Source organism: Microchirus variegatus (assembly GCF_963457635.1).
Source record: "Microchirus variegatus genome assembly, chromosome: 8".
NCBI lineage: Eukaryota > Metazoa > Chordata > Actinopteri > Pleuronectiformes > Soleidae > Microchirus > Microchirus variegatus.
Genome location: NC_139809.1, coordinates 18,631,893 through 18,650,444, shown reverse-complemented (window position 1 = coordinate 18,650,444; position 18,552 = coordinate 18,631,893). Strand labels below are relative to the sequence as shown.

The 18,552-nt window shown below is 40.5% G+C and overlaps 1 protein-coding gene across 1 annotated transcript in view; it reads left to right on the top strand.

Moving 5' to 3' along the window:
- The window catches only part of LOC310930923 (DENN domain-containing protein 5B-like), a 28,030-nt gene that overhangs the window by 7,228 nt on the left and 2,250 nt on the right, over nt 1–18,552 (top strand). Inside the window, exons 3-20 of the mRNA XM_083893987.1 lie at nt 289–1,003; nt 2,815–3,002; nt 4,345–4,878; nt 4,968–5,196; nt 8,305–8,455; nt 8,815–8,905; nt 8,981–9,100; nt 9,226–9,378; nt 9,514–9,592; nt 9,678–9,744; nt 10,496–10,624; nt 10,722–10,843; nt 12,189–12,334; nt 12,433–12,551; nt 14,834–15,018; nt 15,287–15,369; nt 16,873–16,999; nt 18,170–18,344. Of these exons, the coding sequence (XP_083750113.1) occupies nt 289–1,003; nt 2,815–3,002; nt 4,345–4,878; nt 4,968–5,196; nt 8,305–8,455; nt 8,815–8,905; nt 8,981–9,100; nt 9,226–9,378; nt 9,514–9,592; nt 9,678–9,744; nt 10,496–10,624; nt 10,722–10,843; nt 12,189–12,334; nt 12,433–12,551; nt 14,834–15,018; nt 15,287–15,369; nt 16,873–16,999; nt 18,170–18,344 (3,413 nt within the window). The remainder of the gene's footprint in view (nt 1–288; nt 1,004–2,814; nt 3,003–4,344; nt 4,879–4,967; nt 5,197–8,304; nt 8,456–8,814; nt 8,906–8,980; nt 9,101–9,225; nt 9,379–9,513; nt 9,593–9,677; nt 9,745–10,495; nt 10,625–10,721; nt 10,844–12,188; nt 12,335–12,432; nt 12,552–14,833; nt 15,019–15,286; nt 15,370–16,872; nt 17,000–18,169; nt 18,345–18,552) is intronic.

Below are 18,552 nucleotides of genomic sequence, written 5' to 3'. Positions count from 1 at the left end.
TAAGATAAGATAAGAAAGTCCCTTTAACCCATGACTGTTGTTAACAATACATTTATGACGGCCACTTCAAAGACATCATTCTCCAACTGTGTCTAAGCGGAAATAAACACCACACAACAAGACTCTGTGCATATAGTGAAGCATGCCATATACAGGATTTTTGGACTAAAGAGTTTGTGATGTTACTTAGTTTTTGCTCCCACATTTAAAACTGCACAAATAAAATAAACACTGTGGACATTATTTGCTTTATTCTAATCCTCTTTTTGTCCCTCTTCACACTTTTAGCTCTGCATGCCAAGGGGTCTGTCGTTCCGCACTCAGGCAGACAGACTGGATCCTCAGTTCCACTCGTTCACTCTCTCCTCCGATGACGGCACACGTTCCTATGGCTTTGTCCACACTCTCTATGAGGAGGTGAAAGACCCTAAGATCATCGTTGCCATGCAGACTCTCAGTCAGATGCACCACGTGGAGCACCAGTCCTCCTCATCGGCCTCCTCTCCCTCTTCCTCAACATCATCTTCGACCTCGCCCTCCACCTCCAGCATGGACTCTCTTGTGAGCAGCTTGGACGAATCCGATGCCGAGTCACTAGCTGGGATTTCTGGTTGCCTCAGCTGCGTAGGCTCCTTCGATCCAGCGCGTGATACGCTCTATGTGTCCAAAGCACTCTGCCTCCTGACGCCGCTCCCTTTTCTTCAGGCTTCGCGACAGTTTCTCTCTCAGCTTCACCAGGCTGTGATGTCACACACAGCTCCTCCTCTCCCTCTGGAGAGCTACATCCACAACATCCTGTACGAGGTGCCCGTGCCTCCACCCGGCAGATCGCTGAGGTTCCACGGGGTGCATCGCCCCATTGTGTGCCAGCAGCCTGGTCCTGGAGAGCTTCCTCTTGGGGAGTACCCACTAGGAGAGGCATTCTCACTCCTCGGTGTCGACAACATGGTTCAGCTACTGACTTGTGCATTTCTGGAGACACAAGTCCTACTGTACTCTCAAGGTAAACATGCTGTTACAGCCTTTCAATTACTTTCAATGTCTGACACATAGCAGGCCACTATTGAGTGTTTTATTAACAATAACAGAAAGTGCATTCATACAGATGTCAACCAACTTAAAGAAACACACAGAAAAACTCAGATTCTCCATGACCTAAAACTATAAACAAGAACCACCATTGCTTGCTGGAAAATAAAACATATCAAAATATCAAATAAAATATCTGTCTCTGTGACATTTCTATGCACAGAGAAAGTGATTCATGTTAAGACAGACAGAGGCAACAGCATCATTGCTCTAGTAAAGTGAGATGTCAGGTTCGATCATGACTGGAAACTCAAAAGAAGTGTCCACAAAAAGATTCAGAACGGAATTCTATTTCTCCAAAACCCCCGTAGTTGCATGGCATAAAAGCTTCTTGTCCCCGCCCGCCCCTTTGCTGCTGTTGTATACACACAAATGCTCCCTCATTCAGGTCTGATAGTATTGCTTGAAAGAGACTGTCAAAGAGAAAATAAAGTCAATGTTATGTCTATGGCCCAAGATCACATACATATAATATTGCCTTCTTGGAAGGACAGATGTGTTGTGGGTGTCACGTGTCACATCATGATGTGTTGTGGGTGCAGTGGCGGCTCCTGAAGAAAATTTCAGGGCGGGCAATTTTTTCTGATAATGATTAAGGTGACCCATTCAATAGGTGCATAAAGAAAGACGGTATCAATTTGTTGTTAGGTGATTAACAGTCCTTCTTGTGTCCACTAGATGGCAACTTGATAAACAAATATTATTTACATAAATCTAATGGGCAGCATATTAAGTCAAGTATTTCTTAAAGGTGCCATATGTAAGAATGTGGCCAAAAACGGTTACTACATCCAAATTCAAAATACAGAGATATATTCAGCAGCTGAGACTCTACTGACTGCGATGATTGGTAGACGGCGGTAGGTGGCGCCACATGCCAAAACATGATTTCAAAACATAAACATGATTTGCAGTCTGCAAAAGATTTTTTTTTAATGCAAATATTTTGTCTGTACTGTTGTGATTTTATGGCCAGTTGCTTTAGATTTATTACATAATGCACCTTTAACTGACCAAGGATCAAGAGCTTTCACAACCTTTACCAGATACATATAACAAACATATGACAAGATAGTGCAGTCAAAATCATTATTTAGATGTGTTGCTAAACGCATCTTAGAATACTTTCTTACACAAAACACACAAAATTGTCTGATTTGCGTGAAGTTTAACCTGCAGTTAAACCGTGAGCGATACTAACATCAACAATGTTAGCAAACAAGCTAACGAACGCTAACGTAGGGTTACAGCTAACACGTATGAAAGCGTGAACTTCTGCTACGAGCCATAAACAGCTAACGCGTATGAAAGCGTGAACTCCGTGGCACTGGTAAAACTAAGAATATTAGTACTAAGGATATTTGGAATTGCTTAGGAAAAACAATTATCTTTCTCCTCCTAGTTGTTAGGGCGTCGCCCAAATCGTCCCTATACACTGTCCGCCCGTGTGTGGGTGTCACATGACGAAAAAAGTTCAGCAGCAACAGAAAACATGAAATTTACAAAAAGATATAAATCACAGAAATGTTAAATGTAAGAAATAACGGGAATTGTAGGAAGAACTCAGACATGTAGAATGTGAAGCATTCTGCATATTGATGATGATGATGTAACATCCTTGAAAATCAATCATTTGAGGCTCCTTTCCTCAATTAATGGAGAAAATAATGGACAGATTCATTGACCTTGGCATTCCTGTAATTGCTTATCCCTTCATCTCACCAGACTACCAGCGTTTGATGACCGTGGCCGAGGGCGTCACCACGTTGCTGTTTCCATTTCAGTGGCAGCACATCTACCTGCCCATCATCTCTGCTCCGCTGCATCACCTCCTGGATGCCCCCGTGCCGTTCCTGATGGGCCTCCAGCGCAGAGAGGGCGCTCAGCGCTCCTCTCTTCACCTTCCTCACGAGGTACAGCACTAAACGTGGAGCTGGGAACACAAATGTTAAGCTTTTGCATGGGATTGTGTCAACATTTCAATCTGCAGACATTTCGATAGAGATGCACACAAACGGTTGTGAAATAGGTTTTGTTCAATTGAAACGTTTTCTGTCTGTGTTCTGCTGACAGGACAATTTTGCCCTCTTGCTCTTTTCTCTCAAACGGAGATGAGACGTTTCCTCAGAACTCCCCCACCCCCTCTGCACATCCAGTCGTAGAACTGAGCTCATGTGATGCTGCATGAATATCTCACTGGAGTCTCTTTGAAGTCGCTCTGCCCCAGAAACCAGGCAGCAGAGCAGACCGCTCAGGGAGCGGATGAAAGCAAAAACACAAAGCTTGACAGATGCAGAATAATGGGACTTTCTGAATAATTGATGAGAATTCAGGATTTCCATCTACATACAGAGTTGTGAAAGCGGGGAATGTTTTAACCATCTTTGTATGGTAAATGGGAATTAAAGTGAAATCACAAACATTCTGCTCAGTTTGCCTACAAACCAAAACAAAGCTTTACTTTTCTGAATAAACACAGCAAAACACTTTGGAAAACAATAGTTCATAGTTCTTCATATTAAGAGTAAAATAGAATGTTTGCTTGAATTTGATGGGTTTTTTTTGTCATGAAAAGACATATAATGGCTGCTGTCTTTGAAGACAATACTGTAGTTACCCACATTTACTTCCTGGTTGCTTCTTATTGGCAATAATTTGACTGTAAATGAAAAGCCTCATTAAGACTTGCTTCTTGTTTTTAACTAAAAAACAACCAACTGCACATGAGAAAATAACATTACTTCTGATGTGGAACTGAAATTCTCATCTCTACAGTTTTTATCTGAGAAAAGAGAAACCTGGATGTAGAGCCTTAAGTATGTCTCCCTCTGTCCACTCTGTCCCTCTGTCCTGAGGCTATAAACTGACCGTCTAAGGTCAGTGGTGAAGGTCGAGTGGCTGCTGACTCCATCTTGCTCTCTTGCTGCTTGCAAAAGCACTTTTTAAAATCTCTGCCTGTCTCTCACAATACGTCCTCTCATGTATTGCTCAGCAGTTTAGGGGCAACATCTTTACACAAGTTTATTATGCAGGCTGCCGCTTGTGTGAAAGCCTGATACTGCTGTCTCTGTTGTAGTGACGCAGTAATAATAAAGGCCCAATGTGTAACATTAGAATAAGCCTATTTATACTGCAGCCAGTATTTTAATGTTTCCTTGATTTCTGTCTTAATAGAAAACATTTCTACAGCTCCTTTCATCGGTTGATACTTTATCTTCATGAGCCACTTATAAACTGTCGTCTCGTGCTCCACAGGCCAACCTGTGTTTCGTGGACATTGACAACCAATGTGTTGAAGCCCCCGAGGACTTACCCACGTTTCCAGACCAGGCTGAGCTCATCCAGGAACTGAGTGAAGTACTGCAGCTTTATGGGCTTCCTGTACAGGGAGGTGTCACCATTAAGCCCACCACCACCACCACCACCACCACCACCACCACCACCACGACCTCATCCCCCACTGTGAGCAGCCTGGTCCTGGAGGACCTGATGGAGGACAGGAGGAACGGGAACCTGGGAGGCGAGGAGCTCGCCGTGCTGGAGAGGCTGCAAGCTCTTGCACGGCGTTGCGGGGGAGGTAAAATGTCAGATGGTGGGCAGACACTGGGACGCGTGTTTGAGGAGGAGGAAGAAGAACTGAAGGCTGCGAAACTGAACATTCAGCTGAGGGAGGTGTTTGCCGGACGTTTGGCTGCCATGTTTGGCAGGTATGAGGAGTTTGTCATCCACAGCGCTCTGGATCTGGACTCTTGGTTGAGCAACCGAGAGGGGACGTTCAGCTTTGACAAGGTAGACATCACTGTGCAAACATTGTTTTTACGCAGATATTTCTGTGTGTTCTCGATGTGACGTTGTTTGTGTTTACTCGTGGTTCACAGGGTTCCTTCCTCTCTGTTCAGCCCATGACCCACTTGCGTTTCCTATCTCGTTTCCTGGAGACATCCATGTTTTCTAACTTTGTGGATGGCAAAGTGATTTCTCGCTGGGCAGAGAGGGATCCACTGCAGCAGCTGTTTGACAACCGTGTGGAGAAAGAGCGACCATATGACACGGAGCAGGACTCCGGTAACTGTCACTACAGGAAGAGCAGCACGCTCTTTGAGTCAGGTACTGTCATCAGAAGAGGATGAAATGCATTAGTGTTGAATAGGGCTGTAACGATATGCGTATCGAAATCGCGATACTCAGAGCCACGAACCTGTCTCGCGGCGTGGGAAAACAGAATCGCGAAACGCCCTTTCTAACTTACAGTTATTTTTCCAGTCAGCCACATGATCTGTTGTGCTGTTAGTGCTACCCAACTTTTCAAATTACTTTTATTTGTATTAGGGGTGTGAAATTATCGCGTTAATTGTGATTAATTAATTACAGTCATCATTAACGCGTTAATCTCTTCTTTACTGATGTCCTCAGTACGGGGGGGCCGCGTCAGACGCAGCGACAACAACATCATAAAACCATGTCTAACTTTAACAAACACAGACATGCTGCATACCCACAGAAAGGTCAGAAACTCAGCTAAAAGCTCATATAAACCATTCTCATGTTCATCAAACACAGTTAAAACACAGATGGATCAAACAGCAGGAGCGGAAAAAAAACGTTACAGCACACATGTTTAAAAGCGGCACCGGAGCGTCAGCGTGATTATGTAAACATCTGAGAATCCACAGTTTCTAACGGTACCATTTTTATCACTCTACAACCAAGATTCACGGATCCAGCCCCAAAATAAGAGCAAAACAACAACTGACTTTCAAGAAATACAAGCGGAAATGTTGTCTTACCTTTGCTGTTTATCAAAACAAGTTATTTCCCCTGGAACAAAACTGCTTCTAATGAAGAACTACACTTCCCAGCATGCTTTGGGGACAAATTTACTTTACTGTATACTGTTTACTCTATTTTTCAACAGTATTGTTTTGTTACAGAAAAGAGAGAAATCTTTGGTTACTTATTTATTTATGTTCAAATCTGTTCACAGTGTTCCAAAATATTTGTTATTAAATCTTACATTAAGTTGTTCTATAAGTAACCAAACCGTGGGTCAAAAATCGTGACACAAATCAAATCGTGAGTTTGTGTATCATTACAGCCCTTGTGTTGAATCATTTATCAAAAGTCAATTCATAGTTCAGTGCAATATATGAAACAAAGGAGCTGAAGATTGTGATTAAAGGAATAGTTCAGGGTTTTTTGTGTGGATGTATGAGGTATTAACATGTTATCAACACTGAGTGCACCTCCATCTCATTTAAGCACAACAAAAGGCAGACCTTATAAAAGTATATGTTCAGAGATTTTCCTTTTCTGGCTGGAAAGTGACGTCTGTAAACTGCTCACTCTCCTGCACCAAAGTTCAAAAGGAAAATGGCGTGTTTTTAGCTGACAGGGACACAGGAGTTTGAACTCACTGATGGAGGCAATAATCTTCAGTTGTGATGGAACTCATCATCATCATCATCATCATCATCATCATCATCACCACGACTGAAAACAATGATATATGTGAGATAACAAACCAAGAGTTACATTGGGTGACATTCTTTATTTCACCTGCTCTTTTCAGCACAGAGCAGGAGATGGAAAGTGGAGAGTGATGTGATTGCAGAATGCAGATTTTGAAAACCAGTTGCCATCTGTCTGGGTTTATTTGTTGATTTGATGCTTGGGCGTTTCTATAAATGATTGGACCAAATTGAAAAAAGAAAATGTCATCATCTGACAATTAATTGAAAGGCAAATGGGACTGGACAGAATTTGACACGATGTCCTGCTCACATCTCAGTATGTCGGTGTCATTATTTTCATTTTGACATTGCTACAGTGCAGTCTTCATTGTCTTTGTCATCACACTGTCAGCATCACAGCTGCATTCTGTCTGTTTTCAGCTGTTTTCAGACATAAACTAAAACCCCCCACCCCCAATTAAACAGTTTCTTCTTATTGACTGCAAATTATCCTCATATAGATTTATTTGGTAAAAAAAATAATTATAGTTTCCAACACAAGAAGTCTCGATGGAGACAATAACATGGGACAATTAGTTCCAAGATAAAGTGAGGCAAAGTGGAATCATGGGAGTTATTGTGTGGGGTGAATTCAGAGGCAGAGCGTGCAGTAAATGGCAGTGAGTAGGCATAATATGGTAGTTTACAAATACGGTTGCACATTTGCGCTGTGCTTCATGGTAGATGGAGCTAACTAGAAATCATAGAACAGTTGAGTGTAGAGCCGCAACTAACGATTAGTCTGTCGATTATTTTCACGACTAATCGCGTGATCGTTTGGCTCATAAAATGTCAGAAAACTACAGAAAAAATACCTTCATCAGTGTCTGTCAAACCTGGGAATGACGATGTTCTCGAATGTCTTGTTTTGTCCACAAACCAAAACGATTCAGTTTTAATGATATCTTTGTTTTAAGTAGCAAAATATTCACATTTAATTAGCTGAAACAATCAGAAATGTTGTTTTAATTATGAAAAAAATAAGTATGTAATTCTCCATGGTCTTTTCACAAGAGTGAACATGTCTGAAGTATGAAAGGATGAAATCATTAAAGGTGCATTATGTAATAAATCTAAAGCAACTGGCCATTAAATCCTCCTAATATGTCACAGAGACTCAGGAATAATGTTCATATAACAAACTGAACTCACCAACAACAACAGTACAGCCAAAATTTTTGTTTATATTTTGAAATCACGTTTTGGCATGTGGCGCCACCTACCGCCGTCTACCAATCATTGCAGTCAGTAGAGTCTCAGCTGCCGAGCAACCACGGGTTGCCAGTTACGTCAGAAAACAAAACCTAAAAGACCTTCGTATTTTGAATTTGAATGTAGTAACCATTTTTGGCCACATTCTTACATATGGCACCTTTAAATGGCAACTGAAATGAAACGATCTGTTATCTTGACTAGAAATATGGATTTCTAGGGAACATCAGTTTCATGATTTGTTTTTAGATATCAGGACATTTACCCATTCACTCCGTGTGGATTCTCCTGCTGCCTCCTCACAGGACAGACTGTCAGACAGCATGTTAGTGAAATCAGCAGAAACTCTCTGGAGCTACAGTTGTGTTCACGCTCACAGCCCTTCTTCACACGACTTCAGTGCACGTCCGTCTGAAAGCAGCTTTTGTGTTTGTCTCTGCAGCCAAACAAAGGTTTTACCAGCGTGAATATAAATCTGTGTTTGTCTCTGCAGCCCAGGCAACTGAGCGTCGACTGCTGAAAGCTGACCACACAGCGATACACCCCCACCTGCTAGACATGAGGATTGGCCAGGGTCGCCACCAGCCGGGATTCTTCCCTAAGCTCCAGGCTGATGTGCTCACTCAGGCACAAAACACCAGCAAGTGAGCTTTTTGTTTTCCTTCTCTTTGTCAGTGAAATAACAATCGATGACGTTATTATCAACCCAGGGCAGGCGACCGCTATAAGAGGCCCAGGGACTTCTTGCTTTTGCTGGCTGTATACGGACTAGTTTAACTGTTAAGAGGATAAACACCTTTATCTGCACACTTGCGTGAAGGAGGAATTACTAATTGCAAAGAGTCATGTTTTTTAAAATGTTCTTACAATTGCACAATTACAGCTTTTATGGGTCTACTTATGTAACTTCATAATAAGGTTTTATTTAGCTCATCGGGTTCTACCGAACTCTACACATGTGATTTGAACACACCTTGTGTTGTGGTGTTGTGTGGATGAACAGGTGGTCCAGCCGTGTGACAGCGTCACGCAGGACTGAACCCAAAAGATGGACGACGAGCGATCACTCCGGAGTGGATAATGAGCCGAGACAGGTACTTTTATCCTGAGTAAACAGGCCTCCGGGAGCTTTTCAATCTGATTTATTACCTTTTTCGTTTATTTAGCAGAAGCACACTTTCATGAGGAAGAACCTCCGCCAATCGAAGCTACTTGACCCCTCACCTGAAGCTGTCACTCAGACTCACAGAGAGTTTGTCGATGGGTTGTTGAGCGAGTGTCGTCTGAAGGTGAGTCCTTTCCGTTCTGCTCTACTGCTGAACTTTTACTGATTTTTTTTGTTACTATTTGTTACTACTGAGTTGTGTGCTTATTAAAGTTATTTGAGTTATTAAATATGCCCTGGCTTATTTAGACCAAACGGATGCTGATGGAGAGGATGGGGAAGGAGAGTGTTGAGCTGGGTCAGGGAGAAGCCAACATCACAGGCCTGCAAGAAAACACACTCATCCATGGTCTGTGTGATCTGCTGGAGAGAACCTGGGGCCACGGTCTGCAGCTGAAACAGGTCAGAGGTCAACAGCGTGATGACCTACTAAAACATCTGAAATGATCTGTGTGTGCGGTTCCATGCAGACAAATGAACATCAGAGACGACTGTATGAGCTGCGTCATTGTTGACGGCTGTGTTTACTGCAAACAGGGAAAGTCTGCTCTTTGGTCTCATCTGCTTCACTACCAGGCAGCCCAGGGCAAGGCAGAGGCACCAGCTGAGTCTCCAGGTCAGAGACTCAACACACACTTTTTCTTTATGTTGTTCTTGTGTAAGTCGACTAAACATCAGTGTTTAACTCACCCTCTGTTCAGGGTCAGACCAGAGAACACATGATGATTGCACTCTGCTCCTGAGGGGATCCTTAATACAGGATATGAGGTAATGAGGGCAAACAGAAGAGTGGAGAGTCTGTACACACATATATATACATACAGAATCACCACTATATACATCATATACATATATACATAAATATATATATATGTATATATATATGTTTATATATATATATATATACATTCAGAATCATATACATATATTATATATACATAAATAAATATATACATATATATACACGTTTATATATATATTATATATACATAGATAAATATATATATATATATATATATAAGTTTTTATATATATACATACAGAATCACCACTCAGAATCATATACATATATTATATATACATAGATAAATATATATATATATATATATGTTTATATATATATATATATACGTTTATGTGTATATATATATACATACATACAGAATCACCACTCAGTCACGTATTTACATATATTATATATACATAAAATAAATAAAAAAATATATATATTTATACATAAATAAATGAAAAATGCACTAAATGCTGCTTCACTTTCTCCTTTCAAACACATTTCTTTCTTTTTTTGATGAAAACCGTGTCAAGTTTTGCTCTCAGTTCTCAGTAATCTGAAGTTACATGTCTTTAATTTCTTTAGGGAAGTCCATATTCTGTGTTAAAATGGATTTTCTAAAACCCATTTGAATGACTAAGAAATCCACCTTTGAATATTTTATGCCACAGAGATGATAACTGCTAACTGCTCACTCCTGATGTCTAACTGCTCACTCCTGTCTTCCAGGTTCATTCAAACTATGAGTGAGGGTCTGTCTGAGGTGGCTCAGGCTCGGGCCTGGATCCATCTGGCTCTGGAAAAGAAAATGCTTTCTCAGCACCTTAAAGAGCTGCTTACAAACCAGAACCTGCTCAGGTCAGACATATTGAACTCACTCTTATTGTTAGTTTTCATGAATGTTAATTATATTAGTTAATGTTTGACAGCTTCTGTTTTCTGGTGGCCTTGACAGGCAGCTGTATAAACCTAATGCGTTCCTGCTCTGTGAGGAAGAAAGGGAGCAGTTCTTGTTCCACCTGCTCTCTCTCAACACCGTGGACTACCTCTGTTTTACAAGAGTCTTCACCTCCATCAGTGAGTCCGGTTCACTTGTTTATTACCTGCTGCTGCGTTACAGTCGTTTTTTACAAAACTGTAGACTACAGTAGACTAAATACTGTCAATATGAATGTAAGCATACTTGGCTGTTTAAATAATTTATGTACATTTTAAAGCGGACCTAGACCGGAAGTTCCAATTCACGCTGTTTTTTAGTGTGTATCTGCGACATTACCTTGTTTAAGAAGCCCTGAAGGTTCAAAACAAACAGTTCAGCCACTGCTGAGAACGCTGTGTTGTATTGTAATCTCGGGCTCAGCGAGATCTCTGAAAAAAAACCTTCTGGTTACGTAAACACCGGTTTTCCGGAACAGCAGATCGTCCTGCTCCGGGCACTAGTCCGGGCACATCCGGTTGCGTACATTGAATCGCAGAAGAAGAACGTCCATTGTGGAGGTGTTTCACGAGCGACAGTGTCTTCTGACTCTGGGTCTGACTCTGGGTCAAAGTCATAAAAGGGACTGCGGCGGGGAGTCGTGAAGAAGCTATTTTTAAACATTGTTAAAACAATGTTTTGATAATGAGTAGCAGTGCATCCACCGTTCCAGAGGGGGGAGCTGCGCTTCTGAGAGCGGGTGTGCTGATTATGTCACTTCACAAGACAGTTGGGAAAGCTCTTCGCTGGCTGGCCAATCACAACACACTCTGTCTTCTGCGGTGAGATTTATGTCTGAAACACCGCAGCTGAGAAGAGCTTCAGTAAGGAGAGATTTCTATCGGCTCGTTTACAGCAACTAGGAGGTTTTTGACCATAAAAACAAGCTAATGTATGTAAGTAGACCTCCATAACTAACATATATGTGCAACAGGACCGCTCTATGGGAGCTTTAAAACACATTATCCTCAGTTACTTACTGTACAGAATCAAAAGAGTTTAAATGTGTATGACATTGTAATAATATTTAATCAGTGAGGGTCACAGAGGATCCATCCCTTTTTAAGCATGTTCAGAAAAGATCGTGGCTTTTTCGCTCACCAGACAATTTAAGCTTCCAATTGAAAATGCAAAATCAATCAATCATTTAAAACAGTAAGGTAATCAGAACAGGAGGTCAAAGGTCAAATAAAAACCTGATAAAAAATCTAATTGATTTGTAACGGAGTGCATAAAGGTAAGTAAGTTAGTAAGTGAATAAATAAATAAAATAAGTACTAGGTAAGAAGTACTAGAAGTAATAAGTATAATATATGCATTCAAATTCAGTTAAAGGAGATGAAAGGGTTAGTAAAAGGTTAGTATATTCACCTTCTACTAATAAACCCACCTCAGTGTGACACACAGGAGATGAAATATATGAAGTCAATGAAACCTCTTCCACAGGTATTCCGTACCGTGTCGTCATTGTCCCCATGAAGAAGCTGAGCATCGCCATGGCAACAGTTAACCCCTGGGTTTGTGTGTCGGGAGAACTGGGCGATTCAGGAGTTCTACAGATGCCCAAAAATACACAAGAGATTTATTTCCAGGTTTGCACATAAACCCGCCACAGCATTGATACACATAAATACACAACACACACACACTCATGTAAAATCTCACTGTGGTGTGTGTAATTCACTCTTAGTGCAACAACCTGGGCAGGCTGAGCACGCTGCAGCTGGGACAGGAGAACTCTGGTCTGCTGGCTAAGTGTCTGATCGACTGTGTGATGGTGTACAATGAGATCACTGGACATACGTACAGGTAAGACCCTGACCTCTGCACATACAGTGCTATGCCCCCTGTAAATGTTCATGATTTTCTTTTATAAATCATTGTTTTTTTGGATTAGAGATTTCAGTTACATATATCATATAGGAGACAAACACAGTGATATTTGAGAAGTGAAATAACGTTTATATGATTTACAGAAAGTGTGCAAGAATTATGTAAACAAAATAAGGCATGTGCATAAGTTTGTCATTTACTGATTCCAATTCTGACTCAAAATTGGTTTGGTAACCTCAGTGACCCTTGACCTCCATATACAGGTGAATCCAATCATGAGAAAGTGTATTTAAGGAGGCCAATTGTAAATGTTTCTCCTCTTTGCATCTTCTCTGAAGAGTGGCAACATGGGAGCCTCAAAACAACTCTCAAATTACATGAAAACAATGATAGTTCAACATCATGGTTTAGGGGAAGGATACAGAAAGCTATCTCAGAGATTTAAGCTCTCAGTTTCAACTGTGAGGAACATTGTGAGGAATTGGAAGACCACAGGCACAGTTCTAGTTAAGGCCTGAAGTGGCAGACCAAGAAAAATCTCAGATAAGCAGAGGTGAAGGATGGTGAGAACAGCCACAGTCAACCCACAGACCAGCTCCAAAGACCTACAACATCATCTTGCTGCAGATGGTGTCACTGTGCATCGTTCAACTATTCAGTGCACTTTACACAAGGAGATGCTGTATGGAAGAGTAATGCAGAAAAAGCCTTTTCTCTGCACCCGTCACAAACAGTCGCTTGAGGTACAGTATGCTAAAGCACATTTGGAATAAGGTACTGTGGGCTGATGAAACTAAAATAGAGTTATTTGGGCAAAACAAGGGGCATTATGCATGGTGGAAAAACAACACAGCATTCCAAGAAAAACACTTGCTACCTACAGTAACATTTGTTGGTGGTTCCATCATGCTGTGGGGCTGTGTGGCCAGTGCAGGGACTGGGAATCTTCTTAAAGTTGAGGGTCGCATGGATTCCACACAATATCAGCAGATTGTGGAGAACAATGTCCAGGAATCAGTGACAAAGTTGAAGTTGTGCCGGGGCTGGATCTTTCAACAAGACAACGACCCTAAACACTGCTCAAAATATACTAAGGCATTCATGCAGAGAAACAAATACAACGTTCTGGAATGACCATCTCAGTCCCCAGACCTGAATATTATTGAAAATGTGTGGTGTGATTTAAAGCGGACTGTCCATGCTCGGAAACCATCAAACCTGACTGAACTGGAGATGTATTGTAAAGAAGAATGGTCCAAAATACCTTGCGCAAGAATCCAGACTCTAATTGGAAGCTATAGGAAGTGTTTAGAGGCTGTTATTTCTGCAAAAGGAGGATGCACAACATGTTTCTTTTGTGGTGCCTAAACTTATGCACATGCCTAATTTTGTTTAAATAATTCTTGCTCACTTTCTGTAAATCATATTTCACTTCTGAAATATCACTGTGTTTGTCTCCTATATATATTTAACTGACATTTCTTATTCAAATGACCAATGATTTATAAAGGAAAATCATGAACATTTACAGGGGTGCCCAAACTTTTGCATACCACTGTATGTGTGTGTGTGTGTGTGTGTGTGTGCGTGCGTGCGTGCGTGCGTGCGTGTGTGTGGGTGGACCGTGGCTCTCTGTGCTCATGTGTTAAAGCTATGGTGACATCTGAGTCCTGAGCTTCTTCCTTAAATACCACAAGGCTGCTTTATCACAACACACTGTGTGTGATACAGTACCTGGTTTTGTTCTCTGTGAGTTTATAATAGATTATGATGAACATAACATAAAATAACATACTAGCCGACATAACATGCTATGACCATTAACCAGGTTATGTTTTCTGAGAATATCTATGCAGTTCATTCTCAGTCTAAAATAAGATTCAATCACTGTCATTGTCTACACTCTCTCTTTCTCTGGGTGTTGGCTCACAAGTAGGTCATGATATCCATGTTTCATTGCCATGAATTAGTCATTAATGAGCAGATTTAACACATTTTGTGGCCCTGAATTAGTGTTTTGTGCACATTTTATACATATTTTATGGCCATGTATGAGTCTGTGTGTGTACATTCAGTGTTTTGTGTTATTATGACCTATGACCTTATCATGTTATCTCAATTAAGATATCTATCTTAATTTGTGGTTCTTGAGAGTCATTTGAAAACTCAGCTCTAGCTGATTAAAACAGATGCTCCTACTTGATGAATTCATCTCCTTTCCTGAGTAGAACGAAAGTGTGTGTCCTCTTTCTGCTCAGGTTCCCCTGTGGCCGATGGCTGGGCAAAGGCGTGGGGGACGGCAGCCTGGAGAGAGTGCTCATCGGTCAGCTGGTGTCACCTGGTGGAGAGGAAGATGCTGGAAGGTGGACAGGGACGCCTCCAGAGCTGACCTCTCCTTCTCAGAGTGTACGGGCAGTGCTGGGATCACTTGGCAGCCGAGGCAGTACGTTCTGACAACAAAGAGTGCATTCTTTCATACAATAGCTGTGACCTAGTTGTTGATGAGCCTCAGCGCACGCACACACACACACACACACACACACACACACACACACACACACACACACACACACACACACACACACACACACACACACACACAAACACACACACTGACTCTGCTGCTGTATCACCTTTCTGTTCAAACCCGTGTTCCCTTCCCCTTGAGTTTGTCATATTTCATATTTGTGACCGTGCTTTATTTCTCTTAGGGCTGCATTCTGTCGAAGTACAAGAGAGCATGAGAGAGGCAGCAAATAACCTTGTCAAACACTTCCACAAACCTGAGCAAGAGGTATGAGCCTGTGATTCACTGCTGCATCACTCAGATATGATTAGAGGAGACCCATCAGATGTTTATCCTCATGTGTTTTATTTTTATCTCCAACATGTTAATTTCTCTGGCTTCTTCAGACAGACAGATAGATAGATAGATAGATAGATAGATAGATAGATAGATAGATAGATAGATAGATAGATAGATAGATAGATAGATAGATAGATAGATAGATAGATAAAAAATTGATTTAATCAAACTGTTCCTCTATGTTCAGCCTGTTTGTGTTTCATGTCTTCACGTCTTTAATGCACAATCTGTTCCTCTTAGTTTTTTACTTAATAAAACTAGCCTACGCTGTCGGGGGTATATCCGCGAACTTGTCCAATCCTCAACTTTCCAATATACCCAAAGTATACGCACTCGCACCTGCCACTAACTGTTTTAATTAATTATTAATAAATTAAACAAAATAACTGTTAAATATTATGATATAATGCTGACTACACTTTATACATGTTCAAAGTATCCATATAAACTCAATATTGAACACAGAATACCTGAACTCATAAATTTCTCTCTAGTTTTTAATAAAACTAGTTAACCTATTATACCTTGTTAAATATTATGAATATTAAAATGCTAACCACACCTGCCATATCTTCAAAGTGTCCAAATGTCATGAAAAAGCATACACTATGTTTATTAAATTTCATAAAAAAGCATACAATATGTTCAAACTTTCCATTCAATGCATTAATAAAGAAATGGAGGCTTAACTATATTTTATATGATAATTAATACATTTATATTATAATGTAATAAATATTATGAATAAGTGCTGAATAAACCCATGATATCCTAAATGTGTCCAAATGAGCTCAATAATAAAGAAAAAAATGCCTTAACTATTTTTTCTGTGTTCACTAATAAGTTAACCAGTTAACTTATTATGTAACTATTACCAATCATAGCCAAAGTAATAATGATTGTACTTGTAGATAGTTGTTACATGAATCATTGTACAAAATTTGAAGGCAATATCTCCATCAGTCTGGAAGATAAAGCCGAAAATGTGTTTTAAGCATAATAAATTAATTAATTTGCTAATTAATAATAAAGCTACAAAGATAGGGATAATTCTCAGGTGGTATGTGATGCCCATGCAAAATTTGAAGCCAATACCTGCAATACTTTGGAAGATACAGGCAAAAATATGGTTTTTATATAATAAATAAATAAATAAATTAATTAATTAATTAACTAATTAATAATAATGGTGGACAGCTCAAAATCAATAGGGATCATCTACCATATGTGACCCATAAAAAAATTAGAAAATTTAATCCAGTTATTAAATTTTCAGTTATCGCGTTAACGGCTAAAATCTGCGGACGCGGACGCGCAAGACCGATTACATAATATCCGCATTTCTCGCGGATATAATTACAGTTTACAGTTGTGCAGGATTTCTTTCTCTCCTGCTTCCATTGCCTCTGTTAAGACTTCCTTTCCTTGCAGAGGGGAAACTTGACGGTGTTGTTGTGTGGTGAAGGAGGGCTGGTGCTGTCTTTGGAGAACTTCCTCCTCCACGGCTTCAAATCCAACCGTCTTTTCCAAAGAAACGTCTTTGTTTGGGACTTTGTTGGTATGTATCCTGAGTGCATGTAGTTCCTTAACCTCTTCTTCACGGTTGCCCCCGACACTGGGGGCAGCGTCAGATGCAGCGACAAAAGCGTCATAAAACCATGTCTAACTTCAACAAACACAAACATGCTGCATACCCACAGAAAGGTCAGAAACTCTTATGTTCACGAAACACAGTTAAAACACAGACGGATCAAACCAGCAGGAGCGAAAAAAAAAAAACATTACAGTGCACACATTGAAAAGCGGCACTGGAGCGTCAGTGTGATTTTGTAAGAAAAAAAAACACATGTCGACTGCACAGCGGAGAACCCACAGATTCCAAGGGTACCATTTTTATCACTCTACGACCAAGATTCACAGATCCAGCCCCAAAATAAGAGCAAAACAACAACTGACTTTCAAGAAATACAAGCAGAAATGCAGCATCGATTTACAGCGAGTTATCAGTCTTTTTTTTTTTCTTTTTTTTTTCAAAACAAGTTATTTTTAGACCTGTAGTGACATATAAATAAAATTAAATGGGTTTTTAATAATTTGGTACCTAAGAAATCTCAAATGACACAGGTGCCAAAATGTGCCAAAATAGAGAACGCCGAGACATCTCTTTACTAAAACCTCTGTAATTTCACTCTGCTTCATTTCAGCAGCATCAGACTTTGCACAGCTCATGTCCACATGTTGTTATATGACCTCAGTGTGTTTTTAAGCTCCTACTGCATATTTTAAAAGTGATAGTTGCTTTAAAATGCAATATTTTTTTAGGCGAGAGAAACAAATCCTTCAGTTATGCTGTGTTCCATGTGCATTTACTCTGACGCAGTGGAATCTACAGTGAAACTTACACCTCTGGTGGAGTCTCACAAGTGTTATCTTCATTTTGATACCAAGATAATTCACATAGAGCTTGTAACTGCAGAGGTTTACTCTATTTAGTTTGGGCATGTCATTTCCGAGCAGGGACGCCAAAAAGAGGGTCAGGGAAGTGGTGGTTAAGATCATCCAGTGATTTATGTCTCACACGTCTGACGTCTCCATCTAGTGGCTGTATCAAATTTCATGCATGAGAGTGATTTTCTTTTTATTACTGTCCAACCTCAGTTCTTGTTCTATGGCTTTATTGATTTGAAATTACTGTCAGTATATTAATAAGCTGTGTGTATTACCACAGAGAAGGCAGTGATCTCCTTGGAGACAGCTGATCAGATGGGTGACATGCATGGATCGACACTGACTAAGGGTCCACCTTGTGACTTCCTGTGTCACTATGTCGCTGCCATCAACGCCTCGCCCCGGAACATCGGAAAAGAGGGCAAGTTCCAGCTGTTTGTCTGCCTGGGAATCAGGTAAGAGATGATCATTTTGAAAAAAAAAAAAAAAAAAAAATCCAAAGATGAGCAGGACATCTTTGAGTGGTGCACTGTTGCTTTACAGCAAGAGGGTTTCAAGGTTTCAAGATGCTTTATTTGTCATCCATGAAAGAAGGAAATATCGTACTCGAGGCCCATGGAAACACAATGACAGAATATAAGAAATATATTCAGTTCATTTTCA